This window comes from Trachemys scripta, chromosome 15 (assembly GCF_013100865.1).
Source record: "Trachemys scripta elegans isolate TJP31775 chromosome 15, CAS_Tse_1.0, whole genome shotgun sequence".
Classification (NCBI taxonomy): domain Eukaryota; kingdom Metazoa; phylum Chordata; order Testudines; family Emydidae; genus Trachemys; species Trachemys scripta.
The window spans coordinates 23,747,969-23,767,039 of NC_048312.1; the positions used below are offsets into that span (position 1 = coordinate 23,747,969).

At 51.9% G+C, this 19,071-nt stretch overlaps 1 protein-coding gene across 1 annotated transcript in view; it reads left to right on the forward strand.

Moving 5' to 3' along the window:
* The window catches only part of KSR2 (kinase suppressor of ras 2), a 288,408-nt gene that overhangs the window by 148,221 nt on the left and 121,116 nt on the right, over window positions 1-19,071 (forward strand). The window contains exon 6 of the mRNA XM_034791563.1: window positions 18,948-19,017. Within this exon, the coding sequence (XP_034647454.1) occupies window positions 18,948-19,017 (70 nt within the window). The remainder of the gene's footprint in view (window positions 1-18,947; window positions 19,018-19,071) is intronic.

The following is a 19,071-nucleotide window of genomic DNA, read 5'->3' on the forward strand; positions in this document are numbered from 1 at the left end:
AAAATGATGCCATAGAGTGAGATGCTGCCGCTGCTCTCTGTCTGTCTCGACATTACTATGGCTCAGAGTGTCTGAGTGCCTTACAGACGTTCAAAGTAGGTCTGCATCTGAAGGTGTAATGTCCAGCTCAGGCTTTGATTGAGCTAGCAGTGTTGCTGAGGCAGTGTGGGCTAGCCGGCTGAGTACCTATCCGGAGCCTCGGACGGGATCACACTCAGGTGGTTAGTCCATGCTGCCGCCCACGCTGCTGCAGCTACCCGGCTCTTTTTAGTGCGCTGGGTCAGTCGAAGCTAGCGCATGTACATCTACCCGTGCTGGAAATCACCCGTCCAGCTGCAGTGTAGATGTACCCCTCGGCGTAGTCACCTGTGCACCTGGAGCGGGCAGTCTGCAGTCCTCACCCACAGCTGAGAATCTGAGTCAAGATGCCTGTGGCATCCTCAAAGCAGGATTAAAAAGCAGTCCAAGAGGCATCTCACTAAGGGAGTTCACGCCCTCCAGATACCGTGGATGTTTACTTTGCCATCCTCCCCTTAACCGTCGCTTAGCCAAGTTAGACTGTGTACGTGTCTAGTTCCCTTAAATCTTTCTTCAGAAACTGAGCTCTCCAACCCCAGTGGGTCCTGCTGCTGTTCTCGGCATCTCCTCCGGTTTGTCCATATCTCGCTGTAGGATATTTGCTTTTCTCTACCATCAATCTGGCAATTTATTTTAAGGGCCTGCCTGAAGAGGTAATTAGGAACATCTTTCCCTCTGGATGATTAGCTCTTTGACCTTCTCTGAACACCATCCTTGAGGAGACAAGATATCTGCGATGGGCTTAGTTGGCATAATTTCTGCTCATTACCGAACTGGAATTCAGTAGGTTAAGTGTTGGGTATGTGTGAAACAATAAAACAAAGGCACTTCTTGTAGCTAAATGCCTTTCCCGCTGACTTTTAGGTCAATATTCTTATTTCCATTCTCTTGTGTATTCACAAAGTTTTGCAACGTTTTTCGTTTGCATCAGTCGTCTGTGTGATTTGCTGGCGGGAGTTGCCTCGGCCTACCACCAGTATAAATCTGCTTGGCGAACGCAGATGTGAGAATAAGCTAAAAAATGTTGTTTTCAAAGTACGAACCTCCCGCCCTGGGTCTATGGGTGTAATTTCTGGATCACTTTGCAAATTGCTTGTCTTTTATTGATGGATTCCCAAGCCTAGAGGACAGATGAGTGGGGATCTAGTTCCTGGGTTCCCAGTCTATAAAATGGGGATAATTATCTACCATACAGGGAGGGGAGGGTGCTGGGAAGATGAATTCACAATTTGTAAAGTGTAGCACAGTCCTGACGGCTCTAGAGCTGTGCAAAAAGTGAAGCTGTTCAGGTGCATACTTAATTTACCTGATTCCATACTCGATTGGGTAGCCAGAAATAATTAGAGCACTTGAGTGATGTTGTCATTGATCCACCTTGGCTGGTAGGTGAGCTGCTGGGTTCTGCACCAGTTGGAGTTTCCTTAGTCTGCGGTTTCATTTGCAAGCCCGGAGGACAAGCCCGGCCACCAATGCATGGATCACCATGGCTAAGTCTGTCCTGGCCAGACAGAGGAGGCTTGGTTTAGCCATTTGGGTGTATAGTAGCGAAGAGAAGTCCTCGAGGAGCCCGAGTCTGTGAACCACTATGACAGGTGCCCTCGTACGTGAGGGTAAGGCATTGGCCAGTTCTTTTGTTTCCCTCTGCCCATGAGCATCACTTCAGTCTGGCTTTAGTTCAGCTTCAGACAGCTGCTCTTAAGCCAGAGGTTGACCTTGCAGTGGGGATAAGTGGGGAATGGTGTTTGCCTTTGCAATGGGTGTCTTGTACCTGTTGCTGGCATTTCAAGCCACACTCCTTTGCACCGTCTCCATCCTCTGCACCCTGGAGCCTGATGTCAATGTGGAATAGGATTTGAAGGGTGGAGGCGTGGCGTCTCAGGAGAAAAGGGAGCTGTGTGGATCCCTGTAGCGCGGAGCATTCTAGAGGTGCATTGCCTGTCACCCCCGGGTGCTGGGGGTGATCAATGCGCAGAACCGTCTCTCTTTGTTGCTGTCCGGTCTGAGACGAGCAGGTTAGCGTTTACTGGCTGAAAGTGTCAAATGCTGCAGAGAGCCAGGAGAACGCAACTGGCTCTTTGCCCTTGGCTCACCATACGTGTCAGTTACTCTAACGTTTCACTCCACCTTCACTGTCATCCATTGGTTCAAATAAGGGGCTGGGAACCAGGACTCCTGGGTTCTATTCTGAGCTCTGTCAGCGGGCTTGCTGTGTGACCTTGAGCAAATGCCTCATCCTCTCTCTGCCTCAAGGTCTCCTAGCTGTAAACGGCAGGTGAGCGCCTTCCCCACTGCCAGGGGGTCGGAGGTGTAATTCATGGGACCGAGATAAAGGTGTTGCCAAAGTGCAGAGTCGTGTCGTTTCCCAGCTTCGAGATGATTCATTCCAGGGCTCATTTCCAAGTGTGAAGAGTTTACTTCCATCAATGTTATCCGTCCCATTCATAATTTTAAAATAGACTCGCATTGTTTATTGTAGTAGTCAGAGGAGGGTTTGTTTATCTGGCTGTCACCATGATGGATAACAAATTCATACAAATTCCCTGGGCATCCAGAGAGGTGCCAGGGAATGAATAAGGGGAATCTTATGCCAGAATGCAATCACAATAGATACACAAGTGATTTCAGGGGCAGCTGCTGCTGTTACTGGAAGAGGACTATATATAAAGCCAAACCTCTGGAGAAAAACACCAAACAGATAACCCGCAAGGGTCTAAGGGGGACCTGGATTCCATACACTTTGGCATGGGTGGTGGGTATAATAGGCCAGGGGAGACTAAGCCTCCCCCAACAGCCAGGCCATAGCCCTGCCCACACTCCACCCGGAGGCCTCGCTCCCGCATCCTGCTATTCCCCTGTGATCCCACCCACGCTGCTCCTCTTCCATTGCTGAGAGAGACCCTTCAGGGCGCTCCCCTGGAGACAGTGGCCTTACTTTGCAGCTGGATCTGGAGGAGGATTCTCGTTAGTAGGAACTGCAAAGGGCCAACCCTAGTGATAGTGGCAGCAGCAGCTACCCAGTGGGACGGAGGAGCTTTGGCAGTGTGGCGGCTGTCTGGCCAGCGAAGGTGCATGTCCCCAGGGAAGGCGGAGTCAGGGGCCGTTCCTTTCCACCTCGCCCTGCTCATTAAACACACTGGCCATGACTCAGCCCTGCCTCGGACTATTATTCCCCCCGATCTGAAGCTGGAAGTTGATGGAATGACGCCAGCCGGGAATTTGGGTCTCTGTCCCCTCTGTGCCTTGCACAGCGCTGGGGACGGTATTAGCACTGAAAGGGCGGGTCTGCTGTGAGTGGCCACTCTGTAAAACTAGCACCTTCAGCTCCCCGTGGGGGTCGGAGTCCGGCCAGCTGCCTTTAGCAACGAAACCGCACGTTTTACTGTGTTTTACTCCAGCTAGCCTGGGAGAGCTGATCCAGCTAGGGAAGGAGGATTCTAATCCTTGAGCATTCGCGGCGGGATTGGTTGGTAAGCTGCCCCCAGCACCACCCACCCGAGGCAGTGGGGGTCACGCAGGGGCTAACTGGAAGGCAGCAGGGCTGGACAGGTGTTGCTGAGACCCTGGTTTACCCTGACGCAGCCTTGTTGCCTGCGACGTGTGAGAAAGGAGGAGCCCAGCTTGTTTCTCCAAGACCAGGGTGAGTTTGCAGGACTGGCAACTGGAAAGCTATGTTCCTACTGGGAAACAAAGGTGGTTTGCCGTGGAGAACCTGAGAGATGATAAACGGGGACCCTTCCAATGTCACTTTTGCAGAGCCACTCTTTGGAGCAAGCTGTACATCAACAAAGACTAGCAGTGTGAGGGGGAGTTCTGCACACCAGCTGCAAGCCCCTCCCAGTGGCCTCCCTGGCATGTACACAGCTGGCCTAGCTGGCCTTGTGCCATACCTCCGGAAGGAGCACGCAGGACAGGTGGCGTGCCGGGAGATATGCTAGGGACAGGTGTTCCTAAGCCTGGTTATTCTGCAATAGCACGGTGACCCCCAGAGAAAAGGTATAACTGGGGCACAAGCTGGGGCAGCCTCGGGGCTGCTCCACCCGGCACGGTGGGCTGAACCCAGGATGAGTGAGGCACGAGCCACCTGGGCCAGTGCAGGGATGACTCGGGGCCCTGCTGTACATTGAGTTTAACAGCCACACAGTGGCACCGTGGAGCGGCCTGCTGTGGGCATGGTCTCCGGAGCAGGAAGCGAGGATGCCGTGTTGTACAATGAATGCATCACAGCCGAGGCACTTACTTTGCATAGTCTGTGTCACCTGCTTTGCCCCGATCACCTTAAAAGAGCACAAGTGCCATTCTGGCGCCTGAACTTGTCACATCTGCCTGTCACCGGCGGATTGCTGGGGCTCACAGGTTCCGTCTGTTGTGTCTCCTGTCACAGCCATGCCAGCGCGGCTGTCACCTCTGCATCTGCCAGCCTGCTAATTTTCCTCCCCGCAGTTCCCAGGCTTTGAGTGCATTTGATCCCCGTCAAGTGAAGTCTGTTGATTCAAGGATAAACTGTGCTAGACAAACCAAAAGCCGCGACCTTTGCCAGCTGTCTATTCGGAGACACCCCTTGCATGGAGGAGAACTCGGCAGACGCTCCAGCGCACCTGGACTGTTGAGTCCACTCTGGCCTCTCAAAATCCATCGGCCCCCATTCCAGTTGGGGTGCTTCCCAGCTCGCAGATTGGTTTCCTCTCTTGCAATGTCTTCGTGGGATTTATGATTTAACTGCCTAAGCGCCAGAACCCCATCCCGGGCGCACACTGCATGGCAGTCCCTTCCCGCTGCGTAGCCTGGCTCAGCAGCTCGTCTGATGGGGGCGCACACAGCAAAGTGGGGGGTGACGATGTGAGAGGAGATCACATGTGAATCAGGCTCCCGGGGAGTGATGTTGTTTCTAGACAGCTCTGCCCCAGGTTAATTGGAGGCACGGGGGCTAAGAAGGGAGCTGGCACTCGAATAGATGGCCTGTTATGGTATCAGTATCCTCTGCCTATAAACAGCGCATAGTAGGCATTAGGGCGCATGTGCTCCCCAGACAGGGATCCAGCCCTGCCTATCACCTTTGAGCTCTGCACTGCAGCTCCATCTTCCAGGCCGTAATCGGAGACTTTTGTATAATTTCTCCCCTTAATGAATCGCTGGTGGCCTATTTTCAGGGAAATCGCTTCCCAGGAACCTTCCTTCTCCCTCTTCTTAGCCTCGCCCTGATTGTTCTGTTTTGCCGCCTGCAGCCCGCACGATCCATAACTACCCTGAGCAGCTGAACGGCGAGGCGGGAATGGGCCGGGAATTGCCTCCCTCCGTAGCCATGCTGCTGGAGGAGGTGGGGTGCTGGGTTGCGAGTTGCCCCTCTCCGCTCCCCGAGGCTAGTGAGGCAGGCGGGGCAGGTTTTATGGCTTGGGTGAGGGACCATGCAGTGGCTTGATTTGCTTATGCCCAAATCTGGGCCCGACCAGAGCCTGCTAGGAGAACTGGGTGGTTCCTTGGGAGGAGAGCAGGAGAAGTCGCATTTATGGAGCTGTAGCCGGTTTTGGAACCGAGTTCTACACGTTGGCCCCAGTTCTGAGCTGAGCATGGTGGGGGAGGAGGAGAGAAAGGTGTACACCACGATTGCTGCCCCCAGCCTGGTCCCTAGCTCATGCTGAACTTTAACATCCCCTCACGGTGCCACCAGAGCAGAAGAGCACAGCTGGAGCTCAGAGGGGCTCCAGACAGGGCCTCCCCTGGCTCTGCCCCTGACATGCCTCTCTGTCAGGAGCTGGGGGCAGTCGGCTTAGAGTGTGAGCGAGGAATCTCCATATGCCAAGTGAGCTGACTTACCCCTTTTCTCTGGGCCCCTTTGGATGCCGTGAGCCAAGAGGGGATGGTGATGGGGCAAAAGAACAGGCAGGGATGCGGTGAAACGCCTCTTCAGACAGCCAAGGAGCCCACAACCACCAGCCCCTGTCCTCTTTGAAGAGGGGCTTTGATTCACAACCTAGCTGCTCCAGTAGAAGGCCCCCTGCACTGGCCCATCCTGCCTCTCCTAGGTGAGCTTCTGCTGCCCAAAGCCAACCGCTGAGAGCCTATTGACCATGAATGTGCTGTGCAGAGCTTAGACTCACTGGGACAGGCTTCTATTACTGGGGCAGCGTTTCAAACACCCGCCCGTCCTCAGCGGCTCCTAAACCCGCTCAGGAATGCATCCCACCGAGCAGCTCTGCATGAAGAGAGCGACCCTTGGTTCTTCGGTGGGCAGTTACCGCCATGCTGGTTAAATACAGCCTTGCTGGCTGATAGCGAATAACAAATGAACCCCCACGCCCTCCCGCACTGACTAAAGTTGCTCTGATTGAAGAGCCATATAATATAAACTAGGTTCCAGGCAATAAATGTATATGTGATGCACGGTCCAGCAAGGGGAGGTCAAACTACGTCAGTGGCCAAAGGGCAGTGAAGGTTTATTAAGGGGGCTCAGCAAACAGCAGGCAAAAGAGGGCCGGACGGACCAGAGGGGAACGATATCAGACTTCAGGGAGCAGGGGCATCTCCTCTCTGATCCCAATTCCCTGGTGTTTCATAGCGAACGCGCAGCATTTCTGCTCTTCCCAAGCTGCGCCTTAGCCGAGGACTCTTCTCCCCGCTCCTTCCCCTCGTTAGTGGGGGCTGCATGCTGATGGAGTGACGCTGTGCATTGCTTCTGACAGCTGCAAGGAGCTTTGCTGTGTTAATATTGGCCTTCCCTCTCACAGGGGTCAAAGACCCAAGCGCTTTTTTTCTTCTCTTTTTGGCTTTGCGAGCTGAACTTCAGCGCGCCGGCAGCAGCTGTCAGAACCCCCGCCTGTCAGCGTGGTGCTTGTTTGTGCCGGCACCCCTCAATATGATAGCCTTGGCAATTGAAAGTGACGGAGCAGAGGTGGCTCGCTTTCTCCTCTTTCAGGAAAACTCATGGGCAGCCGTGCCCTCTGTCTGCTCTCATCTCATCCCTGCCTCGAGCTTGAGCCAGCGATAGAAGGCTCCCTTCCAATTAGTATGTGCTTTAGAGGGATAGTGTGGGCTAGTGGTTAAAGCAAGACATTGGGAGTCGGGAGGGAGGTAGTATCTGTGATGTTGCACTCCATATGTTTATGGAAATATGCTAATGAGTGTAAATATAATGGAACTGGAATATGCTTCATGCAAAAGGTCTCTTGTAAGGTATCATTACAAAGTTTATAATCTACTGAGTGTGTTCCTCCTATTTGTAGAAATGTATCATTCTTGTATCTAAAATTAGGAATATGAAATGTAACTCTGAGGTCCTATTGTAATTATGCAAAGTGTGGGCCATTAATGGTGGTTTGGAATCTGGATAGCTCCCATTAACTAGGACAATTGGTTGTAAATCGCCCTGTTTACTTGTAAGCCTTCCTCTATAAGTGTGTGCCAGCAAGTGGGTAATGAAGTCTCACAGGGCATGTGAACATGTCACATGATACTGGAATCCATCTTTAATGTGGTTAGGGGGACCAGATGTCCCGATTTTATAGGGACAGTCCTGATTTTTGAGTCTTTTTCTTATATAGGCTCCTATTACCCCCCACCCCCTGTCCCAATTTTTCACATTTGCTGTCTGGTCATCCTAAACATGGTGCTTTTTCCTTTACCAGGAGGGGTGGGGACCCAGAGAGACAAAGGATTCCTGCCTTGTGCCAAAGCTATAAAAGGGGGTGGAACAGAACAAATGGGGCTGCCAGTCATGAGAAATCCCCAAGTTACCACCTGAGCTGGAACTAACAAGGGGGACCAGGGGACAGGATTGGGCCCAGACTAGGAAGGAGTCTAATCTGTGAAAGAAGTTTATTGGAACATCTCTGAGGGTGAGATTTTACTTGTAAACAGGTTCTTAATGTATTAGGCTTAAACTTGCGTGTTTTGTTTTATTTTGCTTGGTAACTTACTTTGTTTTGTCTGTTATTACTTGGAACCATTTAAATCCTACTTTTTATACTTAATAAAATCACTTTTGTTTATTAATTGATCCAGAGTAAGTGATTAATACCTGGGGAGGCAAACAGCTGTGCATATCTCTATCAGTGTTACAGAGGGCGGACAGTTTATGAGTTTACCCCGTATAAGCTTTATACAGAGTAAAACGGATTTATTTGGGGTTTGGATCCCATTGGGAGCTGGGTGTCGGGGTGCTGGACAGGAGCACTTGCTGAGCTGTTTTCAGTTAAGTCTGCAGCTTTGGGGGCATGGTTCAGATCCTGGGTCTGTGTTGCAGCAGGCTTATGTGTCTGGCTCAACAAGGCAGGATACTGGAGGCCCAAACTGGCAGAGAAAATGGGCTCAGAGGTAAATTCAGCACGTCAGGTGACAGTCCCAAGGGGGTCTCTGTGACTGAACCCATCACAGTACCTTCCTGGTGGGGCTGATGCTTTGGCAGTGTCCACGCTACGGGCACTAAAGCGACACAGCTACGGTGCTGTAGCTATGCCACTATAACCCCGTAGCGTGGACGCAGACTACAGTGGCAGAAGGGGTTATAGGCATAGGGACCCCACGTCTCTGAGCAACGGTGGCTAGGTTGACAGAAGCATACTTCCGTCGACCTAGCTGTGTCCACACCAGGCATAGTGACGGCACAGAGGGGTGTGGATTTTTCACGCTCCTGAGCCCCATCGCTATATTCACCTACGTTTTGAGAGTAGACTAGGCCTTAATTGATGCTTTGTGATCCTAACACGGCAGGTGCTGTGTAAGGGCAGAAGGTTGGTATCATGGAGAGAGTATTCAGTCTAATCATCTCTGTGCTGCTGGGCCGAGCTGCATTTACTGGTAAATGTTTAAAGCCAGTCAGTGAATGGAACTTCAGCAAGCACGAAACCAGTGTACTCAGAAAAGTGCCTGACATGTCATTAAAAAACCTTCCCCTGAGCAGGGTTAGAGACAAGCAGCTCTGGGACTGGCCTTGGGTATTTCACGGTGTAGCTCCTTAATGATGGTGCTGGGAGCAGCTGCCATTCCACTGGCACCCACATACATTGGCTGTGGACTGTGAGGGTGGACACACTTTACCTTCCCAGCTTGACGAGCGTTATGTGGTCCTTGGCCCCCCTGCGAAGTAGGTAAGTAGTAGTGTGCTATTTAACAGAGGGGGAAATCGGGGGACCGAGGTTAAGGGGCTTGCCAAAGGTCCCGCAGCAAACTGGTGACACCCATGAACGGAACTCAGGAAACTTGGCTCCTGATTCCATGCCCAGATCGAATATTGAATGAACAAACACACTCCATCAATGCACTTACTAGAGACACACCTGAAAGAAACCTGGGCCCTAACACAGGACCCAGATCTCAACTTTGCATCCCGCATATTGAACAAGAAGGTTTGCAATTTGGGTCTGAACTTGCCCAGTGTTCAGGATGTTTGGGGTATTGGGATTCATCCTGGTAAAGAACGCAGACCAATCTGTGAACCCGATCTGGATTTTAATTTGAATGTGGATTTTTGCACGGCCCAATCTCAGGTGTTCTCACAGAGGGATTGGTGTCTCTTGCGCTTAGCTTCCCCCACTGCATTTATTTAGCAGAAGGTGAGGGGAGAGCTAATCTGTGCTAATGCCTCTTTCCATTGATACAGTCTCTGAAACCACAAGGCTCCTTAATTCCAAGCCTAGAAAAGTTGGGGCGGCCGAAGGTAGCCTGCAGGTACAGAGGGTGATGGTATTCAAGGGCCACAGCACAATGGTAGCCCAGTGACCAATTCCCTTGTACTGTGTGCGCGTGCTTTAGGGTAAAGCAAACTAATTTGAGCTCTTTCCTCTCCAGCCTGCTTTCTCTCCACCCCAGAGAATTCCACTCCCAGTAGCTTCCGTTTCCTTGCACGATGGACCCTTGAGTGATCCTTGGCCATCAGGCTCCCCCTTCTCCATGACTGGAGCTGGCTCAGTCCTGGACAGTGAGGACAGGGCTGGGGTGGGGGAGTACTGAGCTTCGCTTGTTGCCGTAACAGTGCCTAGTGCTGGGCGCTACAGGCAAGTTGCCCCGGTCATATGGAAGTTGGGGTGCCTCATCCTGCTGGGGTTAATGGGGTGAATCATTAGGACTTTGGGGCATCAAAGGGACCTGCCAGGGGTGGAATCTGGAGACTGTAATGGGTTTTGTGTATTTTCTGTTTTAGATGGCGTTACGATCTGTCTGTCCTGTGCTTCTGGGAGTGGCGTTTGCCTGGTTGTGTCTCCTATGGTCCAGTAACTGGGCTGGAGGCCACCATGGTGGTCCCATTACTTGAAAGGATGCAGCTTGCTTAACAGCCTATTTATTTGTTATAACCAAGGGCCCTTCTGCCCTAAGACATGTATCTGCGGGGAACTGGTTGATTGATTCTAGTACCCTAGCTGGCCTTTTCCTGACTCAGGGCAGTGGGAATGGTGCAGACCCCTGGGACCTAGGGAATGAGTGACAGGGCCTTGGTCACAGTCAACCCATACCCTCGGGTCCCAGTCCCTCAGGTACGTCAGCAGATGTAAATGAGCGGTCCCACTGAGCTTGCTGGAATGAAGTCCCTCCTGTGTAATATCGGGCCTGTAGTGCGTTCAAACTGCATGTGACCTTGGCTGCGTTAGTACTTGGTCCTTGGAGAGCACCGTCGTCAGAGGTTAATCTTCCCAGGCGTGCTGCGAGGGCAGTATGATTATCCCCATTCTGCAGGCAGGGGAGTTGACAGAGGCTTTAGATAGCTCTGCTCCCACTTAGGCACCTACAGGAAGTGGCCGGATCTTCAGAGCCGCTCCCCATCCAGCAGCTCCCGTTGTTCCCCCACATTCCCTCTGGCTGCAGCAGGTGGGGGCCCTGCAAACTGTGAAAGGTTTGTGAGTGGGCCCTGGCGCTGTGACATAGCTGCAGCAAACGGAACTGCTGAGTTGCTGCTCTGAGGGATATTTAGTTCAGCCCCTCGGTGTTCATGTTAAATATCCAGGTAGTTTCTGAGGGTGGATTCTGATTCAGTGTTGCCCTCCCTAAATATAAATACACAATGTGTGAGAGCGGTAGCACTGCCCTGTGTGAGCAGAGCTGTCACAGCCTGTGGGCAGGAGCGTTGCTGGCAAGCAGGTGTCAGCTCATGTCCAAACAGAGATGAACATTCAGCATCATCAGTGGAGAGCCATTCGGTGTCATTGTACCAGCTAAAAAGCAACAGAGGGTCCTGTGGCACCTTTGAGACTAACAGAAGTATTGGGAGCATAAGCTTTCGTGGGTAAGAACCTCACTTCTTCAGATGCATTGTACCAGCTAGTCGCTTCCGCTGAGCGCTGTCTTCCTTGCTTTGCCACCTCCGGTGAGAAATAATCCTTGCCTGGCCTACAGCTGCACAGCCCGTTTCTAGCTGTTTTGGGGGTGGGAGTGGTGACGTTATGATTAGTTACCAAACAGGTGGGCAAGAAACCAGGCTATTCTGAACCAGCATTGTGGAGGGCTCAGCTGAGTGGAATGTCTCTTTTTCACGTCGGAGATGGCGTTGTTAGGGATCTTGTTCAGTTTTGCCAGGGCACTGGCCCTGCAGCACTCCATCATCTGGCATTAATGGGGTACTGCAGTGGACCCCAACCTTTCTTGTTGGGAGCCCCCCTTTGGGGTGGATTGTCAGATGGATGACCCTCATGGCCTCTCCTGACAGTCATTGCCTTCTCTCCTTTTCTAATGCCTCCCTCTTTTTCCCCTCCTTTTTTGTTTCCATGTATTTCCCCCCATCTCAATCCTTTCCCCCCCTCTGCCATAGCCTCAGGCCAGGAAAAGGAGAAACGGACATCTCTCCACATCTACGTCTCTCCTCCAGATTAGAGGGGAGAGTCTGCAATTATCTCAGAGGTACCTGAAATCCTTCAGGTTGTTTCTGGCTACAATGTAAAGTTTTCCTGTGCCCTTCTGCCTTCCCACTCTGGTTGCCTTCTCTCCTGCAAACAGTGGGTCTATTGTGAACATCTCAGATCCTTCATAGATCATCCCTGTAATGAAAATAATTACCTGTGAATCATGTAGGTCTCTCATCGTTTTGTTAGGAGGTTAAAAACCCTGCTACAATTTAATAAATTTTGCAACGAGCACATTATAGAAGGTAATTAAATACTTCAACCATCCTTCTGCTTCTTTTCCCCCCCTCTCCCTACCATAGCGGGATTTAATTGAGGCCAGCTGAAAGTTAGCTGAAATCAATCGTAGATGATAAAGCGGAGGTTTTAATTTAACTCTGGGACCGTAGCTATAATTGCTCACGTGTTCGATTAATAAAGAACTGAGGGAGGGAGGGAGGCTCGTTTGTATAATATGATTTACTGATGAGAAAATGGCATTTATGAAAATAAGAGCCCTTTGCACTCCCAGGGCCAAATCCTGGTTTGGGGTAAATCAGTGTCGCTGCACTGAAGTCGTTGGCGCTACGCCGATTAAGGCCCCCGCTGAGGATCTGGCCCCTAGAATACTCTTCATCTGAGTTGCTCAGAGCATCTCAGCATCCCTGCGAGGTAGGTAAGTATTACTTTACTGGCTGAGGCCTGGAGAGAGGGACGTGCTCACGGCTACGTGGCATGAACCCGGCGATTCCGGACTCACAGCTTTGGGCCCTCACTAGGGCTGCCAACTTTCTAATTGCCGAAAACCCAACACCCTTGCCATGCCCTTTCCTGCCTCTTCTCTGAGGCCCTGCCCTTCACTCACTCCATCCCCCTCCCTGCGTCGCTCGCTCTCCCCCACCCTCGCTCACTGCTCATTTTCACTGGGTTGGGGTGTGGGAGGAAGTGAGGGCTCTGGCTGGGCGTGCAGGCTTTGGGGTGGGGATAGAAATGAGGGGTTCAGGGTATGGGAGGGGCCTCCGGGGCAGGGGGTTGGGATGCAGGAGCGGGTGAGGGGTGCAGGCTCTGGGCAGCGCTTACCTCAGGCGGCTCCTGGGAAGGCCGGCATGTCCCCCTGGCTCCGCACACTGTCCCTGCCTGCAGGCACCGCCCCTGCAGCTCCCATTGGCCAGGGTTTCTGGCCAGTGGGAGCTGCGGAGCTGGTGCTTGGGGCAGGGGCAGCACGTAGAGCCCCCGTGGCTGCCCCCCCACACCTAGGAGCTGGAGGGACATGTCACCGCTTCCGGAGCCGCGTGAAACCGGGTAGGGAGCCTGCCAGCCCCGCACCAATCGGACTTTTAACAGCCTGGTCAGTGGTGCTGACCAGAGCCGCCAGGGTCCCTTTTCCACCGGGTATTCTGGCCGTAAACCAGACACCTGGCACCCCTAGCCTTCGCTAAGTCCCTGATCCCCCAGAGGGACCTATATGAACTGACCCTCACCCTTGTGTGGAGTTCTGTTGCCTTCAGGGGCATTCCCCAGGGGCGTGAAGGTCCATCCGTCCCAGTCACTGTGAGTTAGGGAAGCTCTTTGCCCAGGTGGTGCTCCAGAGGGAGGGATGGGCAGGAGCTGTGAAGTTGACAATGAAGCCGGGCACCTTGAGCCCAGCTGGCCCCCGCTCCCTGGGAGAGCTGGGAGGCTGGACCTGCTCTAGGGTGACCAGATGTCTCGGTTTTATAGGGACAGCCCCGATATTTGGGGCTTTGTCTGATATAGGCACCTATTAGCCCCCATCCCCTGTCCCGATTTTTCACACTTGCTGTCTGGTCATCCGAACCTGCTCCCAGCTGGGAGCTGGGGCTAGAAACCCAGGCAGCTTCCTGCCCCCCCCCCCCACAGCCCGGCTACCATCTGGGAATGTTGGCTATCTTCGGGGGGAGGGGGGGAGTGAGAAGCCGGGACAGCTGGACCCCACTCCCCAGGGGCAAGAAGCCCCAGGGGGCCTCCCTCTGCTCCCAGCAGGGAACGGGGGGTGAGGAGCCCTCGGTGGCTTTCCCTCTGCTCCTGGCAGGGAATGGGGAGCCGAGGCGGGGACGCAGCCTGCTGGGAGTTCGGGAGCCTGTGGAGCAGCCGGGCTCCCGGCAGGGAGCTGCCAGAAGAGCTGAGACTGGGCTCTCAGCTCCCCACACTGCCCCCCTTAGGCTGGTGGACGTGCTCCTGGTGTGGATGCACACCACCGACCCAAGAGAGGAAGTGTGGACCTGCCCACTGCAGTAGTGACTGTGGTAGCTGTAAAGTCAACCTAATATATGTCGACTCAGGTTTCTAGTGCAGACAAACCCTTAGATGACCAACCACAAGGAGCAAAGAAACAGCTCTAGGACAGCCCAGAGTCTGAAAACTATCCACACCATTACTTGATGGTTGCTTCTAAATAACGACACCACTGTAAGAAGTTGTATACTGGTCTGTGAGCTGGAAGTACAGGCAGCAAGAGCCCAGTCCAATTCTCATAGAAATCCAGGGGAGTCTCCCTCTGAATCATGCCCCAGCTCCATAATAAATACTATTGGGAACGACTGTTTCCCCCCCCTCGAATGAAGCGTGTGGCAAGTTAGCTTTGCACAGGAAGTGGCATGTAAATGTAACCTTCAGGAGTAGCATGTAATTAAAATACACCTCAGCCTGATATATTAAAATGGGATATTAAAGCAAACAAAGGTACTCACGGCTTATTGAAAGTATGTTTAGTGAGGGATTGGTTGGCATACTGAATAAACCGCTGGGATCGCAGCGAGGTTCTGGCTTGCAGCCCTAGATGATAAGTCTGGTGGTCTGGGCTTACGTCCGTGACGGACAGCTTTTTGGCTGCAGAGAATTGCTACTGGTTACTGTTTGTGCGTGGGAGTCTCTGAAACCGTTTGTCATTAGCAGGCCTGCCTCTGCAACTGCACTCACCAGAGCAGAGTGAGCAGCTCCCAGAGCTAAAGTCAGAGGAAGACTGACATCTGCTCCCCAGACTGGATATCTTTCTCGGAGAGATGCTGAAGCTCAACAAGAAATGAATCTGACTGGAGGCAGGAATGACGGGGGAGGTTCTGTGGCCTGTTATGCAGGAGGTCAGACTGGATGAACTCTCACGGTTCAGACAACTGCATCTATATTCTCCCTCCGTGGTCCAGCAAGAGCACCCACTCTAGGCTTGTCACCTGTCCTGGACAGAGACCCACATCTCTCTCCCTCCTGCCTAGGGTTTTTCTAGGCTGCATGGTTCCCTTCCTGCACTGCCATATCCCCAGCAAGTCAGGCTGCCTAAACTGGCCAGTGTCTGTTCTCTTCTAAGGCTATGCACAGCTGTAATTGCCAGCCATCAGAAGTTACCACACAACCCTTATAAGCAAGCACATTCATTCGTCAGGGGAAAGTATTACAGAGAAAACGTATAAAAAAACCATCAAAGTTCTTATACGCATGCTAAAAGCTTACCATGGGGCTGCATTAGGCAAAAGTCCTTCCAACCCTTCCCAGGAAGGATGTGGGGTCCCCTTGGACAGAGAGTCCTGTCTGTTTGCTGGATCAGAACGAAGATTAAACTCAGGCTGTTTATCCAAAAGTTCCTTCTTTGTCTGTGGTCTCTGGAGAATCCAGTTTGAACCAGTAGAGTCTCTCCATGTGGCGGTTCCTCTCTGGAAGTGTTACAAGCTGAATGAATTTGCCTAATCATCCCCCGCTGTTCTTAATTCCTGGAGGGCTGTGGTCACACTCCCCCCTGGAATTACATACAGTCCCTGGTACCCCTAATACAGTAAGATCTCCCAAAGATAGTGCAGGAAATGGCTGTATCTGTCACAGGTCCCTTTGGGGCTTTGAATCTATGGATCAGTTCAGTGCAGCGCAGGGACTGGGAGGGAGGGAGTGCTCTCAAGACAGCTGGCTAGGCCCTTGGTACAGGTTAGAGCCACCTGGCTGCCGTGTCCTCTAAGGAGTGCGGCACTGCCAGGGAATAGCCAGGAAGTCCACCACTTTTATATTCTCTTCCACCAGGCTCCTCCCTCTGAACGCCTCAGTCTTCCTCTCGGTCTGTGCAGGGAAGAGGCACTTTCTCCTCACTCCCCTGCCACAACTCAGGAGATTCCTTGTTCTCCTCCATTGCAGCCCTGTGGGCTCCAGTGGAGCTGCAGCTCTGAGCAGTGTCTGGCCCTTCGTTTGTCACTGGCTCACTGCCCCTCGGTCTGCTAGGCCTGATCCTCTGGTCTCGATCCTGCAACCAGATTTGCTTGGCTGCAGGCAGGGATCTTCCCACATGGATCCAGCTGCAAGATCAGACAACTCCATAGTCTTCCACACCCAGGAGGGAAATTTTACACTGCTCATTCTAACCATTCCTGCAACACCCCCAACTTGTTTGCATCGAAGAGGATGTCAATAGTTTGGGCCCGATTCTGCACTTCTTGACATCACTACTAGTCCAGGGTAACATCAGGGACTTCAGTAGAATAACCACTCCTGATTTACACCAAGACAAGTAAGAGGAGAATGAGGCTCTTTGTGTTTCAGGGGCTGATTCAAAGTCCATCAAAGTGAGTGGGAGGCTTTCCGTTGGTTTGATGGGCAACTAATCGGGCCAACTGTGTGTGTGTCGCACGTCGTTGCATCAATGCATGACACAAACACTATGAACTCGATGGCTGGCTTGGCAATGACTTACCTATCCCAGCCATATCAGCCAGCAAGGAGAAAGGTGCTAAGTAACTTGTGTTCGATTTTCTTTACAGGCAGGGCTTCCACTACCCTTTTATTCCCCTTTCTCTCAGAAGGGGAATACAAAAGAGGCCCTTTTAATTTGTAATCGTGCTATTCTTGCCAGCAAGTTAAAGAAGTATGGATTGGATGAATGGACTATAAGGTGGATAGAAAGCTGGCTAGATCGTCGAGCTCAACGGGTAGTGATCAATGGCTCGATGTCTAGTTGGCAGCTGGTATCAAGAGGAGTGCCCCAGGGATCGGTCCTGGGGCCAGTTTTGTTCAACATCTTCATTAATGATCTGGATGATGGGATGGATTGCTCCCTCAGCAAGTTCACAGATGACACTAAGCTGGGGGGAGAGGTAGATACGCTGAAGGGTAGGGATAGGGTCCAGAGTGACCTAGACAAATTGGAGGATTGGGCCAAAAGAAATCTGATGAGGTTCAACAAGGACAAGTGCAGAGTCTTGCACTTAGGACGGAAGAATCCCATGCACTGCTACAGGCTGGGGACCGACTGGCTAAGCGGCAGTTCTGTAGAAAAGGACCTAGGGGTTACAGTGGACGAGAAACTGTATATGAGTTGACAGTGTGCCTTTGTTGCCAAGAAGGCTAATGGAATATTGGGCTGCATTAGTAGGAGCATTGCCAGCAGATCAAGGAAGTGATTACTCCCCTCTATTCGGCACTGGTGAGGCCACATCTAGAGTATTGCATCCAGTTTTGGGCTCTCCACTACAGAAAGAATGTGGACAAATTGGAGAGAGTCCAGTGGAGGGCAACGAAAATGATCAGGGGTCTGGGGCACATGACTTATGAGGAGAGGCTGAGGGAACTGGGCTTGTTTAGTCTGCAGAAGAGAAGAGTGAGGGGAGATTGACAGCAGCCTTCCACTACCTGAAGGGGGGTTCCAATGAGATGGAGCTCGGCTGTTCTCAGTGGTAGCAGATGACAGAACAAGGAGTAATGATCTCAAGTTGCAGTGGGGGAGGTCTAGGTAGGATATTAGGAAAAAAATATTTCACTAGGAGTGTATTGAAGCACTGGAATGGGTTACCTGAGGAGGTGGTGGAATCTCCTTCCTTAGAGGTTTTTAAGGCCCGGCTTGACAAAGCCCTGGCTGGGATGATTTAGTTGGGGTTGGTCCTGCTTTGAGCAGGGGGTTGGACTAGATGACCTCCTGAGGTCTCTTCTCACCCTAATCTTCTATGATTTGAATAGTAGTTAAATTGGTTTCTAAGAGGTGACACTTGGCTTTTTGTTAAGATAGAGATACAGTCACAAGGATGTGATGTCTTATTAATAAACTATGAGTTGCCGGTTAGGCTTCATCTTCCCTTTCTTGTTTGGAAATCATTAACTGTCTCTAACAGATTTGTGTTCCCAGCTGACCAGAGACTGTGTGTGTGCTGGATTGAATATATCTTGGAAGAGTATTCAACTGGTGCAAATACATGCGTGCTTCTCTCTTTCTCTGGGTTAAACCCCTCCTGCCTGTACAAAACTAGTTACTTTCTTACTGCTCTCGTTTGATTATTGTGAGTGGGAGGGGAGAAGAAGCTGCTTCCTTAGCTGAGTTAAGGAGCTGACCCTGCAGTACTTCCTCGGCGGCTGGGGAAATGAAGTCAGTAGGAGTTCTGCCGGGTGGGCTGCATTCCGTAGAGAACAAATAACTCTGGATTGTCTGACCTGTAACTTAGCAATAAAAGGTTTGGGGTGTGGGTGTGGGGGGGGGTTTCTCCCACCCCAGGGTGGCACTTACGTGCGTTCCCAAGTAGGGCTGCAATTCATTTACCTTTCAGATGTGACCAGTCTCTCCTGCCAGTCTCTGAGCATGAAGGTTGAGAGCTATTGCTAAGCTGTTGAGGAAATGCACCCCACCTCCACCCCCACGCCCAGTCTTCAGTGCGATTTGGGCGTGGCTGGGTTTGGCGAAAATATCGTTGGGGTAACGACTAGGCAAAGGCCCCTTTTTGATTCTCTCTCATGCTGACTGGTTACAATTAGAGCCCTGTGCAGATACAAAATTTGTATCCACATCTGACCCGCAGACATGGTCCGTGGCTCTCCACCTCTGCGGCTGCAGCTGTCTGCGGATAGAAAGCAGATCTCAGCCGACTTGCAGGGCTCTCAATATAAAATTTGGATCCGCATCCATCCACGATCTGCAAACATGGGCCGCAGATCTCCGCCGACTTGCAGGGCTCTCGTTCTCTCCCTGCGGTAACTGATGCCCCTCTCTCTTTGGTTGTAGTGCGGCTGCATGCTCTGTTCAGAGGGTAACGTCTGACCTTCCCCCTTATTAATCCTTGTTTGTTTCTGTTCTGTCTTCTCACCCTGCAGATACACTATCAGTGCCTCGCTGGTCCCCACAGATTCCCCGCCGTGATCTAGGAAACTCAATCAAACACAGGTACAGTATTGCTGAGAAGTGCCACATGAATGTGTCCTGGGAATTCACACTTGA